The sequence below is a fragment of the Malaclemys terrapin genome, chromosome 5, assembly GCF_027887155.1.
Source record: "Malaclemys terrapin pileata isolate rMalTer1 chromosome 5, rMalTer1.hap1, whole genome shotgun sequence".
NCBI lineage: Eukaryota > Metazoa > Chordata > Testudines > Emydidae > Malaclemys > Malaclemys terrapin.
In genome coordinates, this window is record NC_071509.1 from 44034007 (window position 1) to 44049693 (window position 15687).

General features: G+C 38.1%; 1 protein-coding gene across 2 annotated transcripts in view; it reads left to right on the forward strand.

The window, feature by feature from the left end:
• The window catches only part of FAM114A1 (family with sequence similarity 114 member A1), a 57095-nt gene extending 43200 nt beyond the window's left edge, over window positions 1–13895 (forward strand). The window contains exons 9-14 of one of the 2 annotated variants that reach the window (XM_054030397.1): window positions 459–544; window positions 2230–2391; window positions 3778–3917; window positions 5135–5207; window positions 8071–8124; window positions 11423–13895. In XM_054030397.1, the coding sequence (XP_053886372.1) occupies window positions 459–544; window positions 2230–2391; window positions 3778–3917; window positions 5135–5207; window positions 8071–8124; window positions 11423–11524 (617 nt within the window). In that variant the 3' untranslated portion in view covers window positions 11525–13895. The remainder of the gene's footprint in view (window positions 1–458; window positions 545–2229; window positions 2392–3777; window positions 3918–5134; window positions 5208–8070; window positions 8125–11422) is intronic. The other variant, XM_054030398.1, reaches the window with a different exon arrangement.
• Window positions 13896–15687: the final 1792 nt, after the last annotated feature.

The window sequence follows — 15687 nt, forward strand, 5'->3', positions numbered from 1 at the left end:
GGTTATGCTGCTGTGTTATGTATATATATATTCTCATTTGAGAAAAGGGGCTTATCTGTTGGGGGTTCTTCCCTAGTGATTCTGCTGACCCATTGCAATTCTGGGGAGGTAAGCCATGACCTGTAACTTATACAGAATCATAGAAATGAAGGGCTGGAAGGGACTTCAAGAGGTCATCTAGACCATTCTCTTATGCTGAGGCAGAACCAAGTATACTTAGACCATCCCTTACAGGTGATTGTCTAACCTGTTCTTAAAAATACACATCTAATTCTTGCCTCTGCCGCCTCCCTTTTTCCTTTGATGGAACAAAGAGTGGAGACGTTCACATTTTGTTAGTCTAACCAATGCTGGTTCTATAGTGCTAGAAATATGTGGGGATCTGATCTTCGATTTGATTTTTGACTGCTACGACAAAAACAACATGCTCACAGAAATAATCTTATTTCCTTTTGCAGCAGACATGGAAGAAGAGTTTGTTAGCATGCTTACTGAGCTGCTGTTTGAATTGCACGTTGCTGCCACTCCTGACAAACTTAATAAGGTTGGTGCAAGTTACAGAACCAGCCACCACTCCCTACTATAAAGAAGAACTAGTGGGCGCTGCTCTGAAATTCAATGTAGAGTAGTACACCTCTACCCCGATATAACGCTGTCCTCGAGAGCCAACAAATCTTACGCGTTATAGGTGAAACCGCATTATATCAAACTTGCTTTGATCTGCCGGAGCGCGCAGCCCCCCCCCCTCCCGGAGCGGTGCTTTACCACGTTATATCCGAATTCATGTTGTATAGGGTCGTGTTATATCAGAGTAGAGATTTATCTAGGGTGGCAGATCAGACCGCAAATGGTGGATGGCACAGAGATGTTAAAAAGAGAGAGCTGTGGTAGAAGAGATTAGGTGAGTCAGACCAGAACCAGGGGGCCAGGCTAGCTAGCTACTCTCTCACTGACAAACCAGAATGATAGGCCACACAAAGAAATCTCAAAGTGGGGAAAGCTTTAGTATATAGAATAGGGATCTTTACTTGAGGGTTTGGTTTAGACTATTATGACCCGTCTACACAGACCGCAGCAAGTCTACAGACTTGGGGGAGCGGGGCTCGTGCTAGCACTGTCAAAATAGCTGTGTAGAGAGCGCTTTGAAGTTGCAGCTTGGGCTCTGAAGCCCATCCCCCTCCGAAGGCTTCAGTGCCTGAACTCCAGCCTGGGATGCAACTTCAGAGCACTGGCTACCCTACTATTTTGAAAGCACTAGCACGAGTACCAGTAGCCTGAGTCCATCGACCCAGGCTGGAAGGCTCACTCCCATGGCCTGGGTAGACGAATCCTTAGATATGTCTACACCAAAGTTAAAAACTCAGGGCTGGCCCATGCCAGCTAACTTGGGCTTGGGCTAAGGTGCTGTTTAATTGCAGTGTAGACATTCAGGCTCAGGCTGCACCTCAAGCTCTGAGACCCTCCCACTTCACAGGATCCTAGAACCCAGGCCCCAGCCAAACATTGCAATTAAAAAGCACCTTAGCCCGAGTCAACTGGCATGGGCCAGCCCTTAGTTTTTAAACTGTGGTGTAGACGTATCCTTACTGACCAGCGACACAATTCAGCGTCAGAATTAAATTTAGCATTAGTCATGTTCATTTTTCTGGGGGAGTACTCCAAACATTCTAATCTTGAAACAAAATGTTATCACTTCTAATTAGACTTGGCATTTTTTAAAAAAAAAAGTGATACATGCCACATTAGTTAGCTGGAAAGACATCACTGATGTTGTTTCTGCTTATCGGCTTGGTACTAAGCAGTTCAAAATCCAGTTGCTTTCTTTCTAATTTCGTTTCTAAATTTGGACTTGCTTTAGCTTATTCAAAGAATTTGCTTATTTTTTTTCTTTCTTTATAAAAATTCTGCTTCACTTTTCCACTCAGATCTTAGTTTCCTTTTTCTTGTATTTCTTAGATACATCCTGAGGTTTTGGTAACCTTAGTCTTAATGATAGCTCTATATGCAGATTAAGGGCAGTATAATATAGTTCAGTATATGGCCGGGGTGAGCAATGCTTCAGTGGACAGAAAGATTTTCTCCTATGTACATGCCTGATGTAAATAAGAATTTTGAGTGGAACAGTAAAACTAGGTAAAGAAAAATGTATTGTTAACTTGTGTTTCAGCAACATTATTTGATCTTCCACTCTTGAATAATAGGAGGTTCTTTGTGGGGTTTGTTTGATAGGCTAGGAAAAAAGCTCATGACTGGCTAGAAGAAACCAACTTCTCCACATCACTAGACTTGGAAGAGAAGCCAGAGGAAAACAAAGAGGATGAACAAAAGACTGAACAAGGAGGAGGAGATGGTGCTGATAAAACAGAAGAAAAGAAAAACAAAACCGTGGAGGTAAAATAGTCCTAGAAGGAGAAATTTCATAAACAAAATCATAATCTCTTTGGCTGGATTCTCTAAGCAACCAGCATTTGTGCTTCATCCTTATGGGTGGTACTGTTGTTGTTTTTAATATCTCCAGGGGGAGAAGTTATTTAGCTTTATAAAGTATCAGAGGGGTAGCCATGTAGTCTGAATCTGTAAAAAGCAACAGAGGGTCCTGTGGCACCTTTAAGACCTTTAAGTCTTAAAGGTGCCACAGGACCCTCTGTTGCTTTTTATAGCTTTATAAAGGAACTTAAAAGAGATGGTAATCAATAGCTATGAGCCTAATTCTGCAAATTGTACTTATATAAGTATTTTTCACTATTAGATTATTCTCATGAGTAAATAATCAACAGGATCAGACCCTCTGCCAATAGTAACTTTTTAAACTTTAAAAAAATTAAAAGCCTCAAATACACCTTTTACACAAAAGATTAAATTCAGGGAGATGGGAAAATCCTATGGTGTTTTGTATGTAGCAATGTACCATATTTAAAGTCATGTCTCAACATTTGGTAGTGGCTCTTCCTTCAGATGCCAATAAATGAAAAAAAAATATGATCAACTTATATTTAAATTCATGGATAAACAGATTGGCAAAGTAGCAATATTATTTACTATTCAAACCAAAAAGTTACGATTTTTTTTACGAAAGGTTTTTCCTTAAGACTAAATATACCCACTAGTGCTATTGCCTTCTGTGGGTATAGTTAACTGTGGTTGAATTTCTTAATTTAAGTTATGACAGTGTTAAACTGTGCTGTTTTTTAATGATCTCTAATAAAAAAAATCCATTATGTTCCCTTTAAAAAAATTCATACACTTTAAAATGTAAGAAACTGAGTTGTACTGTGTATATTATAGATTATATTATTGCAGATTTTCAGATACTGCTAAACCACTGAGAGTTGAGATTAGAAAGAGTTTATGTATAGTCACTTTGTTGCTAGCAAAATGAATTTTTTATCAGGAATATAATTCATTTTCACTATGGAAATGTGCTTTGGGGATGGCGTGATCCTCTCAACTCCCTATGAAATCAGTGTAAATTCCATGAGTGTTAAGGGCTCAATTTCAGCATCTATCGGGACCAGAACCAAAAACTCCACCATAGAAATTCCTAGGGCTCGGACTTGCCTCCATTGAAATGAATGGCAGTTTTGCTTTTTTGCTTCTCGGAGATAAGCAAGCATGAGGTCCTTATACTGCCATCCCCCTTTCCTCAAGGATGGGTAACAGCTGATATTCCTTGGCTTTGTATGCACTGATATCTCCCAGTTTGTACTCTGCCCCAGTTTACAAAGCCTCTTCTTCAGTCTATAGAAATTATGTTACTGTTTCTTTGTTTCATTTAAGGAAGTCTACATGCTATCTATTGAAAGCCTTGCCGAGATAACAGCTCGTTGTATCGAACAGCTTCATAAAGTAGCAGAGTTAATTCTTCATGGGCAAGAAGTGGAAAAGACAGCCCAGGACCAAGCAAAAGTTATGACAAAGTAAATATAATTTTTTTTATTTCTTATTTTTGTCATTAGTATGCGCTTGCTTAACATTCGCAGTTTTATTGAGTCCAGAGCTTTTGCAGACACCATAACACATCAACAAACAGGACTGACTTTAGAGTTTCTGCCACTCTATTTTCAAAAGCAATCAAATCACAGACTGCCTGTGATTTGTTGACATGCATATCAGATATATTTTTACAAAAAACACAACAGATGCACAAGTTGATGACTTTTTGTTGCTATATTAGAGCTGAAATGTGCACACTCATTTTAGATGCACTTTTTACCAGCACTACCAAAGATAGTATACCAACATGCACAGAATTTGCTTTTGTACTCCACAATAGGGTCTTATCATTTGTACTCTGCCAAAAGGACACAAAAATCTATTTCTAAGCAATTATGCCATATTCATCACCAACTCTTTGCCAACCCACAGGAGTGGGCACCTAACTTCAAGAATCCCAGGTTCAAAACTGGGACCTAAGGATCCAATTCAAAACCCACTGAAGACCATACAAAAACTCCCACTGACGTTAGTGGTTTTTGGATTAACCCCTAAACACATGACCCCCACCAGGTGGTGAACATTCTGATCCTGATCTAGCAAACTACTTATGCACATACTTAATTTTGAGCATGTGAATAATCCCATTAAAGTCAGTGGGGGCACTTTTATTTAAAATTCAGTACTTAAATTGTCTGCTGGATTAGAGCCAGAATGTTCTGCTCCTTGCAAGATTGAGCCCCAACTGAGGTACAGTTATACAAGTCAGTGACAGAGCTGGGACTAGATCCAGATCTCCTCATTCACAACCCTGTGCTTTAACCACTAGACAATGCTTCTTCTATTAATACAATCCACTGCTTTGGAGAGAAAAAAAAACTCATTACATTCTTTCTAGCTGGGAGCAGGAGTATTTATTTCCAGTGGTATTTTTAGTCGTTGGGTTGGTATAACTTTAAGTAAAGCAATAATTAGACTAAAAGTCTAGTACTTTTACAAAAAAACCAAAACCGTGCCATATCAAAAGAGACCAATGTTTGATCTACTCTGGTATCCTGTCTCCAGCTGTAACCAGTGCTGGATTTTTCAAATCCAAAGCATAAAGCCTCCATCATGATCAAGATTGTCAGCAGAACTTTGACTTCTGAGATAAAGCAGGAGTATATTTTTAACGTTTGTCTCTTTTCTTTTTTATAACCAGTTTAACAAGTGCCATGTGCAATGAAGTGTTGTCTTTATCTAAGAAGTTTTCTGATTCTTTAACTGCCACCGGGGTAAGATATGAGAGCATTTCCTTTTTATTGTTTGTTAAATTTTATAAACATAACCTCTTTAAGAGAGATTCTCATCCCCTGTGAAAACTGGCTTTATGTGCAAGACTAGAAATAGGGCGGGCTGGAGATTCTCATTCCCTGTGAAAACTGGCTTTATGTGCAAGACTAGAAATAGGGAGAGCTGCAGTCCGCTCCAACCCCAGCCAGATCCAGAACACAGAGCACCCTTTCAGCAGATCCACCACTGTTGCTAGATCCTGTGATATGCCCTGCCTTCCCTAGGCTGGTTTTGTAGCAACTGGATCCACAGAGTTCCTGGACCTACTAGGTATCCCTCTGCCATTCCCCCAGCCCACTCCCCTTGAGTGGCCCACACACATCGAAGAACTGCAGCAGCCCCTTACCCAGCCCCTTCTTTTATATGCATCTGTATTAAAAAAAACAAAAACACCCAAATACAACATTGGGAGCATTATCACGGGCAGTATGTTCCCAGAGGGGCTTCACATCATAAATTATCCCATAGTGACTGATAAATCCCCTCGTGTTTGTAGTGAGGAGATTGAAAGGCTAGAGAATCTATTCCTTTTTTTTCTGTTTAAACAAAATCACACTCTCACTATAGCAAGTTAACCTACTTAGAAAACAAACTTCTATTTACTGCTCTGGCTGGAAACATTTACACTTTGTTCCTGAAAAATGTACAGAGGATATTACTAGTGTAACATAGCTTGTGTGACCTGAAATGGGGAAGGAGTGAAGACCTTTATGGGAGTCAGCAGAGCAGAGGTGATAAACTCCACCACAAAATATTTTTGAACTTACCTGACAATCAAGTGATCTGGCACAATCCAAAGGGAAAAAAGTTGCTCTTTAGAAATAGTTTTGTGAAGCCATGTCTGGTAGGGATTATCCAGGGAGCATGAATTCTTATCAAAGACACGGAAGTTTCCCCAGGCCTGTTGGAATTTTAAGAAGAGGCTCCTGCGAGCTACTTCAGGGCATCACTGGATATCTTTTCAAAGTTATTTAAAAACTAACATAATTTATTGGATTGCTTTTATTTTGAATAATTTACATTGCTTCCAGTTATTTCAGATGAATCTGCCTATTTCTGCGTTTTCTAAGCATGTTTTAGCATATAAATGTATGCACGCAGAAAAAATTAGCCATGAAATATTAATCAGACCCAACTCAGGATATTCAGAGCTAAGGATTTCACTGCAACTTTATTTCTGTCCCTTGGTGCATAGGCATTCAGGAGGGTTTTACGATACAGGAACATAGAGTTCAGGCCCAAATTGTTACTGGCATTTGTGCAGGGTATGAGAAGTTGGGCACAAGGAGCTCTCCGACCCCCAGTATGCTCCACACAGGGGACAGCCTCAGGCCCTGTGCTTGGTGCCTCAGAACCACTGCCCCATCCATATGTGCCTTCAGGTTGTGCCAGCGGGGAAAGAGATGATGCTGGCTCCCACCAGCACTAAGGAAAGCAGTAAGCATCATCCAACAGGACTGTACAGGCTGTGTGGATGGGAGCTCAGCAAAAAATGGTGTCGCAGGGAGTCCAGTCCCTCCTTGCGCTCCTTACAGAGACAGTGCATCTTTACACTGCTCCCATCGCAGGATGTACAGAATGAAAATTACATGCATCTAACATGATAATTATAATGTGCATAGAGTTAACCACCAACCAAATTTTCCAAATATTTGGCTAACTCACATACCCAGCTGGATTGATTCTGGACAAAAGGTAATTTTCTGGGAATGCCACAGGCCTCTGCAGTAGTTGTGTAGAATGGAAGAGCTCTATCATCAGAATAGCAGCAGTGCTATATAATTCAGGCATATAGTCATTATAATGTAATTGTGGCCTTTTTCCTAAAAGTTAGCAATTATTCAGAACTAGGAAGTATCTCCTTTGTTTATCGCTCTAGATTTCTTTCTTCCTGCTTGCACTTACCATTGATTCTTACAATCAATAATGTTTAATTGACACTACTTTCTTTATGTTTAAGAGGTTTATTGATAATCAACTAAACAAGGGGATATGGAATAGATTTTCTAGTTCCGGACAATAAAGATACTGTTCTGCTATTTCTCTTTCTACCCTCATTCCCTCCCCCTTCCCCTTCCCCCACTTTCTTTTGTTCTTCCATCTCCCTCCAAACTGCCTCCACTTCTCTCCCTGTTCTTTTAAAGATACTCTTTACCTCTTCATAAACACATTTCAGTGCTTAAACTGCTTACAAGGTGTGAGGATATTTGTCCTGTTTCTTTAACTCTGTAACAGAAACCAAGCAGAACGGGGGTCTGCGAAAGTTCAAAGCAGAAGCTCTACAGTGAATTGAAAAAATACTGTTTTATGTGTTCTAATAAAGTTCCCTGTTCAATGTTAGACGAAAGCAATTCTTTCTGCAAGTCTCTGCCATCATTATGTGACAAGGCAAAGTGCACAGAGAAAAGAGGATCTGACCACATCTACCATTTAAAAAAATGCTCTCCACTGGCCAGTCCTAAATTCTTACAGATGGCCTCAAATTCTGTGGCATTTGACATAGCCAAAGAATCAGATAAAACAATGAGCCCATCTTATACACTGTGATACCGTACAAGGCAAATAGAGAAGTATAGACAGATGAATGTTAAATGTTATCAAAAGTAGTATGCCATAGTATTAAAATTATCTTGAACTTGTGTATTTCCTTGAAAACCTTATTTTCATCAAAGAGAATCAAGCTGAGCCAAGGCCTTCTCAAAATTCATACAGCCAAAACTAATCCATTACTAAGCAAGTATATTACTGTTAAATATCTGTGTTTAGCCCTGGCATTACATCTTGTCAATATTTGTCTTTCTACAGAGTAACAAGAAGGCAGAGCTCCTTAACCCAATGGTCAGTAGTGTGCTATTAGAGGTAAGCTTTCAATTTTTTCACAGTAGGAAAAATTTTGATAAACTCATTTTGAAATGAAGCATACACATTTATGTCCCTATAAAGAACCATACAAATGTAATGGTAATGGCATTGTAATTCTGTGCCATCTCATAAACAACTCCATTTTGTGTTCAGAAGTCATCCACAAATGCTGGACCAGAGCAGTAATACTAAATTTTGTCAGGATTCCTAAGAACACGGACTATGTGTTGTAATGTATTGACTAAGCTGGGTGAACAATTCACAATATGCAATTTATTCAGCAAGTTTAGCCTTTTTTCCTGCTCAGATATTGCCTATGAACAGACTAAGGTTATTAATCTATTCATTATTTGTGATTGTGCACATAAAACATTTGTCAAACAACTAATTTCAGCCCTACGGTTAGCTTGAACAGTTTACTGTGATTATTCCTTCCAGGATTGAATATTCACAGTTTGAGCTGCAAGGATACTCAAGTATAGTTGTGTTGTTCTTCCCTCATTGCTTGAACCTAATCTTCAAACACAACAGTGATTTAAAACAAGTTTTATTTTGTGATTAAATTAATCTTACCCATGATCCCACACACACATAACCACACTAAATTGCACTTGTACAAATATTCACAAGTGCATAAAAATAAGAGCAATCTTGGTCAAACCAAGTGTCTGTTGAAGTCAAAATGTTCATGAATATTTTTTCTCATTCTTCACCCAGTTCTAGTTTTGACCAAGAAAGGCTCAGTAAGTTTTAGAAAGTCCCTGCTTTTTACTCAGTTTTACACTCAGGTTGACTGAGACAGAAGGAGTTCAAAAGATCGTAATATCAACAGACAGTGATTGGCTCATATAGGATTAAAGTTTAATATATCTGTGGCACCCATTCTTTTGCTCTGCCAACTAGCCACATATTATCTTTAAAAATAAAAATCTATACAGTACAGAATGCACATTGTTACTGTGTAGCTTTAACCTAACACTGGGGACCCATTTACAAAAAAGGAAAAAAGATCTATTATCTGAATAGTCAATTGCAAATAGACTTGTGATTCTCAAACTTTTGTATTGGTGACCCCTTTCACACAGCAAGCCTCTGAGTGTGACCCCCCTTATGAATTAAAAACTTTCTTTTTTATATTTAACACTATTATAAATGCTGGAGTGAAGCATGGTTTGGGGTGGAGGCTAACAGCTCGCGACCCCCCATGTAATAACCTTGTGCCCCCCGAGGGGTCACAACCCCCAGTTTGAGAACCCCTGAAATAGACTATTTTGTATTAAATAAGCAATATATTTAAAAACACTATTGTAAAGATTCCTGGCTTTATAGTAAAGATTCTTTTTATATTTCCTCTTATTGTGGTGTAGAGATTAAAGTTGCTAGTACCTAAGTTGGCACATTTTACTGTACCATAACTCTTGGATAAATTCCTAACAACGCTTGAACCATGACATTTGGATCTGAAATTGAGGCTCACTCCATACCACAAAGTTTGGGGAATCCAGGTCTTGTATACCCATACGAAGATTTGCCATTAGTCAGCCCAGAATTACAGCATACTAAAGAAATGTGAGCAGCTGTTCTACATTGTATTAGAGATTCAGTATATAATATAATAATGCATTTATGCTGCAATATATGAATAATTTTAAACTCACTGATTTCAGCCGTGCTACATCCTCATGCAGCAGGTCTGAAATTAGCTCTGTGGGTGGAAAGATTTGATGCTTTTTGTCGAGGAAATTGATTCTGCTCCTGACCACATGAAGGTATATTCCACCTACATTACATACACAACTCTAGAAGGTGATGCACAGTCAAATAGGGGACAACATACCTCTGTATATAATGATGCTTGCTTGCTATAAACTTTTTACAAAGAAGAAAAGAGTTATTATCTGAATATGTACTTGAACTTTCCAAAAGCCTTACGTAAGGTCGTTTAGCTCTTAAGCACACTAAGCAGTCATGGGATAAGAGGGAAGGTCCTTTCATGGATTAGTAATTGATTAAAAGGTGGAAAACAAAGCATGGGAATAAATGGTCAGTTTTCACAATGGAGACAGGTAAATAGCAGGGTTCCCCAAGGATGTGTACTGAGACCTCAGTGGTTCAGTATATTCATTAATGATCTGGAAAGGGGAATGAACAGTGTGATGGCAAAATTTGCAGACGATAACTATCTTAATTTTGTAAGTCCAAAGCTGACTGCAAAGAGTTACAAAGGGATCTCACAAAACTATGTGACTTGCCAACAAGATGGCAGATGAAATTCAGTGTTGATAAGTGCAAAGTAATGCACATTGAAAAACAATCCCAAATATGAGTACAAAATGATGGGGTCCAAATGAGCTGTAATCATCGTGGCTAGTTCTCGGAAAACATCCACTCAATGTATAACAGCAGTCAGAAAAGCTAACAATGTTAGGAACCATTAGGAAAAAGATAGATGATAAAACAGAAGATATAATCCCACTATATAAATCCATGGTATGCCCACACCTTGAATACTGCATGCAATTCTGGTCACCCCATCTCAAAAGAGATATAAGAATTGGAAAAGGTATAGAGAATGACAACAGAAAGATTAGGAGTATGGAACATCTTCCATAGAAGGAGAGATTAAAAAGACTGGGACTGTTCATCTGAGAAAAGAGACAAGTAAGGGGGGGGGACTGATAGAGGTCTATAAAATCATGAATGTTATGCAGAAAATGAATAGGAAAGTATTATTCACCCCTTCACATATCACAAGAACTAGGGGTCACTCGATGAAATTAAATAGGCATCGGGTTTAACACAAACACAAGAAAGTACTTCTTCACACAATACACAGTCAAACTGTGGAACTCATTACCAGAGGATGTCGTGCAAGCCAAAAATATAACTGGGTTCAAAAAGGAATTTTATAAGTTCACAGAAGATAAGTCCATCAATGGCTACTAGTCAGGATGGTCAAGGATGCAACCCCATGCTCTGGGTGTCCATAAACCTCCAGCTGCCAGAAGTTAGGACTGAAGGACGGGGGATAGATCACTTGTAATTGCCCTCTTCTGTTCATTCACTCCGAAGCATCTGGCACTTGCCCCTGTTGGAGACAGGATAATGGGCTAGATGGACCATTGGTCTGACTCCATATGGCTGTTCTTGTTGTAATTTCCAGTGTACTTGGATAGAGCTTTTAAAATCTCAGATGAATTTGTATCCTGATGTAGCACCAGCCAGACTGAGTATGAATAGAGTCACTGAGATGCATGAAAAATATGTTACTGAATCACATCTTTTCTCTCATTAGGGCTGCAACAGCACTACCTATATTCAGGATGCTTTCCAGCTATTGCTTCCGGTTCTTCAGATTTCACATATCCAGACCAATTGTTTGAAAGCACAAGAGTGACAGTTTCCCAGCAGTTGTCATCACTGTGTGTAAAAGAAACCGCAAACCTAATCTCTTTAATGTATGCAATTTGAAGAGATGGCACAAAAGATGTCTGGCCACAGAGGGCCCTTTTGAGGACACTAAAAGCCATTTTGCACAGGCAGTACTGAAAAATATTTGAGAAAAATCAAATAGAGGTTCTTTAACTAGATGTAGTTACTAGAATAGGTAATTTCTTTTCAAGTTAGTGAATATTCTTCACGTCAATTTAAACTGATGAAGTGTTTATTGAAGTTAGTATTGACTTCAATATGAAGCAGGTAATTAATGTTGACACTTTCAGTTCTAAACAGCGATGTCTGAAGGAAATTTGAAAACAATGTTTTTTAAACATTTTGGTCCAGATGCCCCATTTTAATTCTCAGTTTAAAATGTTTACTTTTGAAAGTTAGTTTCTGTATTTAACCTTCATTAACTCTCAAGTTAACTTAAGCAAATGAACTCTGTTTTGAGCATTCCAATATTATTTTTTCAGTGACAGTCTGATAGTAACCCTTAGCACGCATACAGTGCTTTGGTGTTCAAAGAGCTGTACATTAAACAAATTTCAGCTAATAAAAATTAGGAAAAATACGCATATCAGACATTGTATTGAAGTGAAATTGTCTGAGCCAGTTAGAGCACAGGCAAAACTGTACATGTGCTGACCCATAATTGTATACTTATTGTATTTATGCCAGTCCCTTCACTCTGATTGGCCGAAAGACATTATAGGCCAGAGTAGAGGGATTTACTCTACTCATTAGAGTATGTCATCATACTCTATAACTACACAGTAATTCAGCAAATCCCTTCACTTTGGTTGGCAGTTGCCCTTGGAACTCCCAATCTGTGTGACCATAACAAACGTATTGCCTCATCTTCTCTTCCTTCTCCCCAATCTATCATTTCACCTAAATCTGGATTTTAAATACAGTTTGTTTGTTTTTAATAAAAGGGATTACTGATAGGGAGGGATTGGAACTAAGTTTTCCAATAAGGGTCAAAGAGGAGGAGAAGGAGTTATGAGAAGATTGAGTTGGGTGAGACAAGGTAGGGAGGTCACAAGTTGAAGCATGTTGTGGGAACATGGAAGAGGAATTCTGTGCACAGAGCCAACCTGAGAGGGTGGAAAGCACATTTCAGTATAAAATAATTTAAGGGTTCTTGTGTTAAACTTGGTGATATGCATATCTTGGGCTTAATAAATTCACAGTCTTCAGCCTCAGAGTTTATTTTGGCCAGGTTAAAATTATTACTTCAAGACAGTAGAAACCTTTAGTTATTTAAGTATCCAGTTCTCCTGAATTGTCCATGTTTATTACATTTTTGTAAGCTACACTGTAATTTTTCATATTGATATAGTGATTAGCTCTTTTAAATGTTATAAAATTGTAGCTAACATCTGAATGTATTTAACCGTTGAAGCAATGTGTTCACACATCATAAACATAATCAGAATAGAATACTAGGAAATGTTATAATTGTATTTGTTAGAAATGAGAAGCCATTTATCTGCCTAGGCATGGTAACAGTAAGGAGCCTAAATAAGAGATGACAGAAAGCAGGTCTGTGTCTCTGCCTTACATAATGAGATCCATATTCTGCTGTCACCTGTGTAGTGACTATGTTTAATATTTCATCATTTAGATGGGAGATATTCATTATGTACTTCTGTGGTATGTTATGCACAATTTCTGTTCTGCCTGTGCAGCTGAACTTGGCAAGCTAAACCTGACATTCATTATTACTTACACCATCTTGAAATAATAGCCCAATATGAAATAAAGAGGGGCACTTGGGAAAATATAGAAAAGATACTGTAAACTGGTAGGCAAACTTACTGGCTGGGAAGGTAGACTAAAGCTCTCAACACTAGCCCGCTTTCCTCAAGGCTTGTTTTATTTCCAAATACTAGTCCCAAAACAGAAGCAAATAAATTTGAAATATTAGGTATTAACCCTTTTTTCCCCAGCATCAACCAGTTGGGATGGGAAAGGACACCCTTCCCCTTTGATAGCCCCACCTAGCTACTACAGAGAGACCCACACTAACTTCCTAGAACCTGGGTCTCTCTTTTTTGTTCCCCTGCCCCAGAGAGAAGAAGCTTTGTACTTTGTTTTCATATACCAGGTCACATGTTTTCTCCTAGTCATGTGCCCTGCTCCTGCAGCTCCCAGTTTTAAAGGGCACAAATCAACAACGGGTTCATTGGGATGTGTGCATGCCTCCAAGGCCTAGTGCCCTACTATGGATACCTCGTTATTTAAAGCAATATTTTTATTTAATCACAGTATTGTCAAACTAGTATATCGTGCATGATTAAAATCCTGTTTTCATTTTAAAGGGAGAGTATCACAAAAAGTCAAGTGCCTTTATTTATCAGTTATTACGTTTTAGATGTTATTGACTTTAAATTAGTCTGACCATTAATTATAGTTGAGAAAAGCCTTTCAGTTCAAACCAGACTTATCAGAATTGTGCAGTAGGTATGGGTAAGTGTGATGTTGCTGCCAAATGAATCATTTCCAAGGAATAGTTATGGCAGTTTCATATTACCCCTATGCAGAGGTTACTCTTTTTGGATTTAAAATTGGGCAAGTGTCTCAGGTTTCCTCTGGCGTTCAGAGCAACATACATATAGTTGAACCTGACAAGGAAACACTGAAGGGGACAGCGAAAATTGGTTGTCTAATAAAAATGTTCTTTTAACTAAAGATTGAACAGAATTGTATGGGAAACCCTAGGGGACACTGTAAGGAGCTGTTGAGGGAAATTATTTGAGACGGGATTTCTTATTTAAGGTGGTCTTTAGAACAGGTTTCACTGTACTACTTAAATTATGCATGTAGTGTATCAGTTCTTTGACCTTAAGTGAAAAGAATTTTTTTAAAAGAAAACAATATATATAATTCCTTGTAAAATCTGCACAAAGAAAATCTCAAACTACTAAACCCTAAATATTTAATTTTAAAAAAAATCTTGTTTATGAAAGTCACTTATACTCATGGACAAACCAGTTTTTCATATTGTAGAACATGATATTTAGTTGTTGAGTAGTGATTCACTTTTATGAACACTTTTACTATCCAGAGATGAAGGCTTCAGAATAAACTAGGCTTTTACACGCATTGGATTGAAAAAGTGTGTTGAGCTGGAATGTCTGCACATTTGCAAACCTGCAAATAATCCCAACTATTTCAGGTGACTGCATCTAGCTCAACTTTAGTTTGGTTTCAAACTATTTTACAGGGCATTATTTGTATGTCTGTATCAAAAGTATTTGCATTTTTTTTCCAAAATGGAAAAAAGAAAGGTATAATTTATTTATTGCTGCTATTTGCTGTTCAATTATAAATGGCTTTTCTCAGTGACTGACTCCTACACTACAGCATCCACTGCCTAACGCCACTGAACAAAGAACTGCACTTCCACTTTTTTGAAGTCCCTTAGATTATCCACTGATTATCTTTTTCTAAATTGTAAAACATACCTCTTTCTTTTTTACTTGTAATAAATTATTGCAGCCAGCAGCATTTCAGATGTTTTATTAATGATGCCAGTGTCATCAGCAGGTTAGGCTTCATAACAACTTCAATGAGTCTGTAAGGTAGACGAGTCATGTTTGACACATTAGAGAACTTTTACCTTTGTCTGACTCGCAGAAGCACTTTTTATCACATGAACAGTCACCCACTAGTAGTAGTATTTATTCGACATTCTATTTTTAATTCAAAATGACAGCCCTGTCTCTTCTATTGGTCTCAAAGGAATGGAAAGACTGGGAAAGGACTTTTCTGAGATCTTTTTAAAGCCATCTCAGAGCAAGGCTTAAAGTGACACTGTCAACTAATCTGACCTACTTGGAAATTGTTGCAATCTGACTGAAAAGCCCTCTGGACTTTAAACAAGTATAATTCGTTTACTGAAAAATCAAATTCTGCTACTGAGAATATGAGGACTAAAATAACCACTCTTATCATAGGACCTATGCATTTCCATTATTTTGATACCTGACTCAGCATATCAACAATATTGCTGTAACTCATGGTTGTTGATGATTGTGCATAAATGTGGAATCAAAATGAAAATAGTCATAATTTCAGCTGTATTCACAAGCCAGGCAGGAAGAAAAAAAGGAC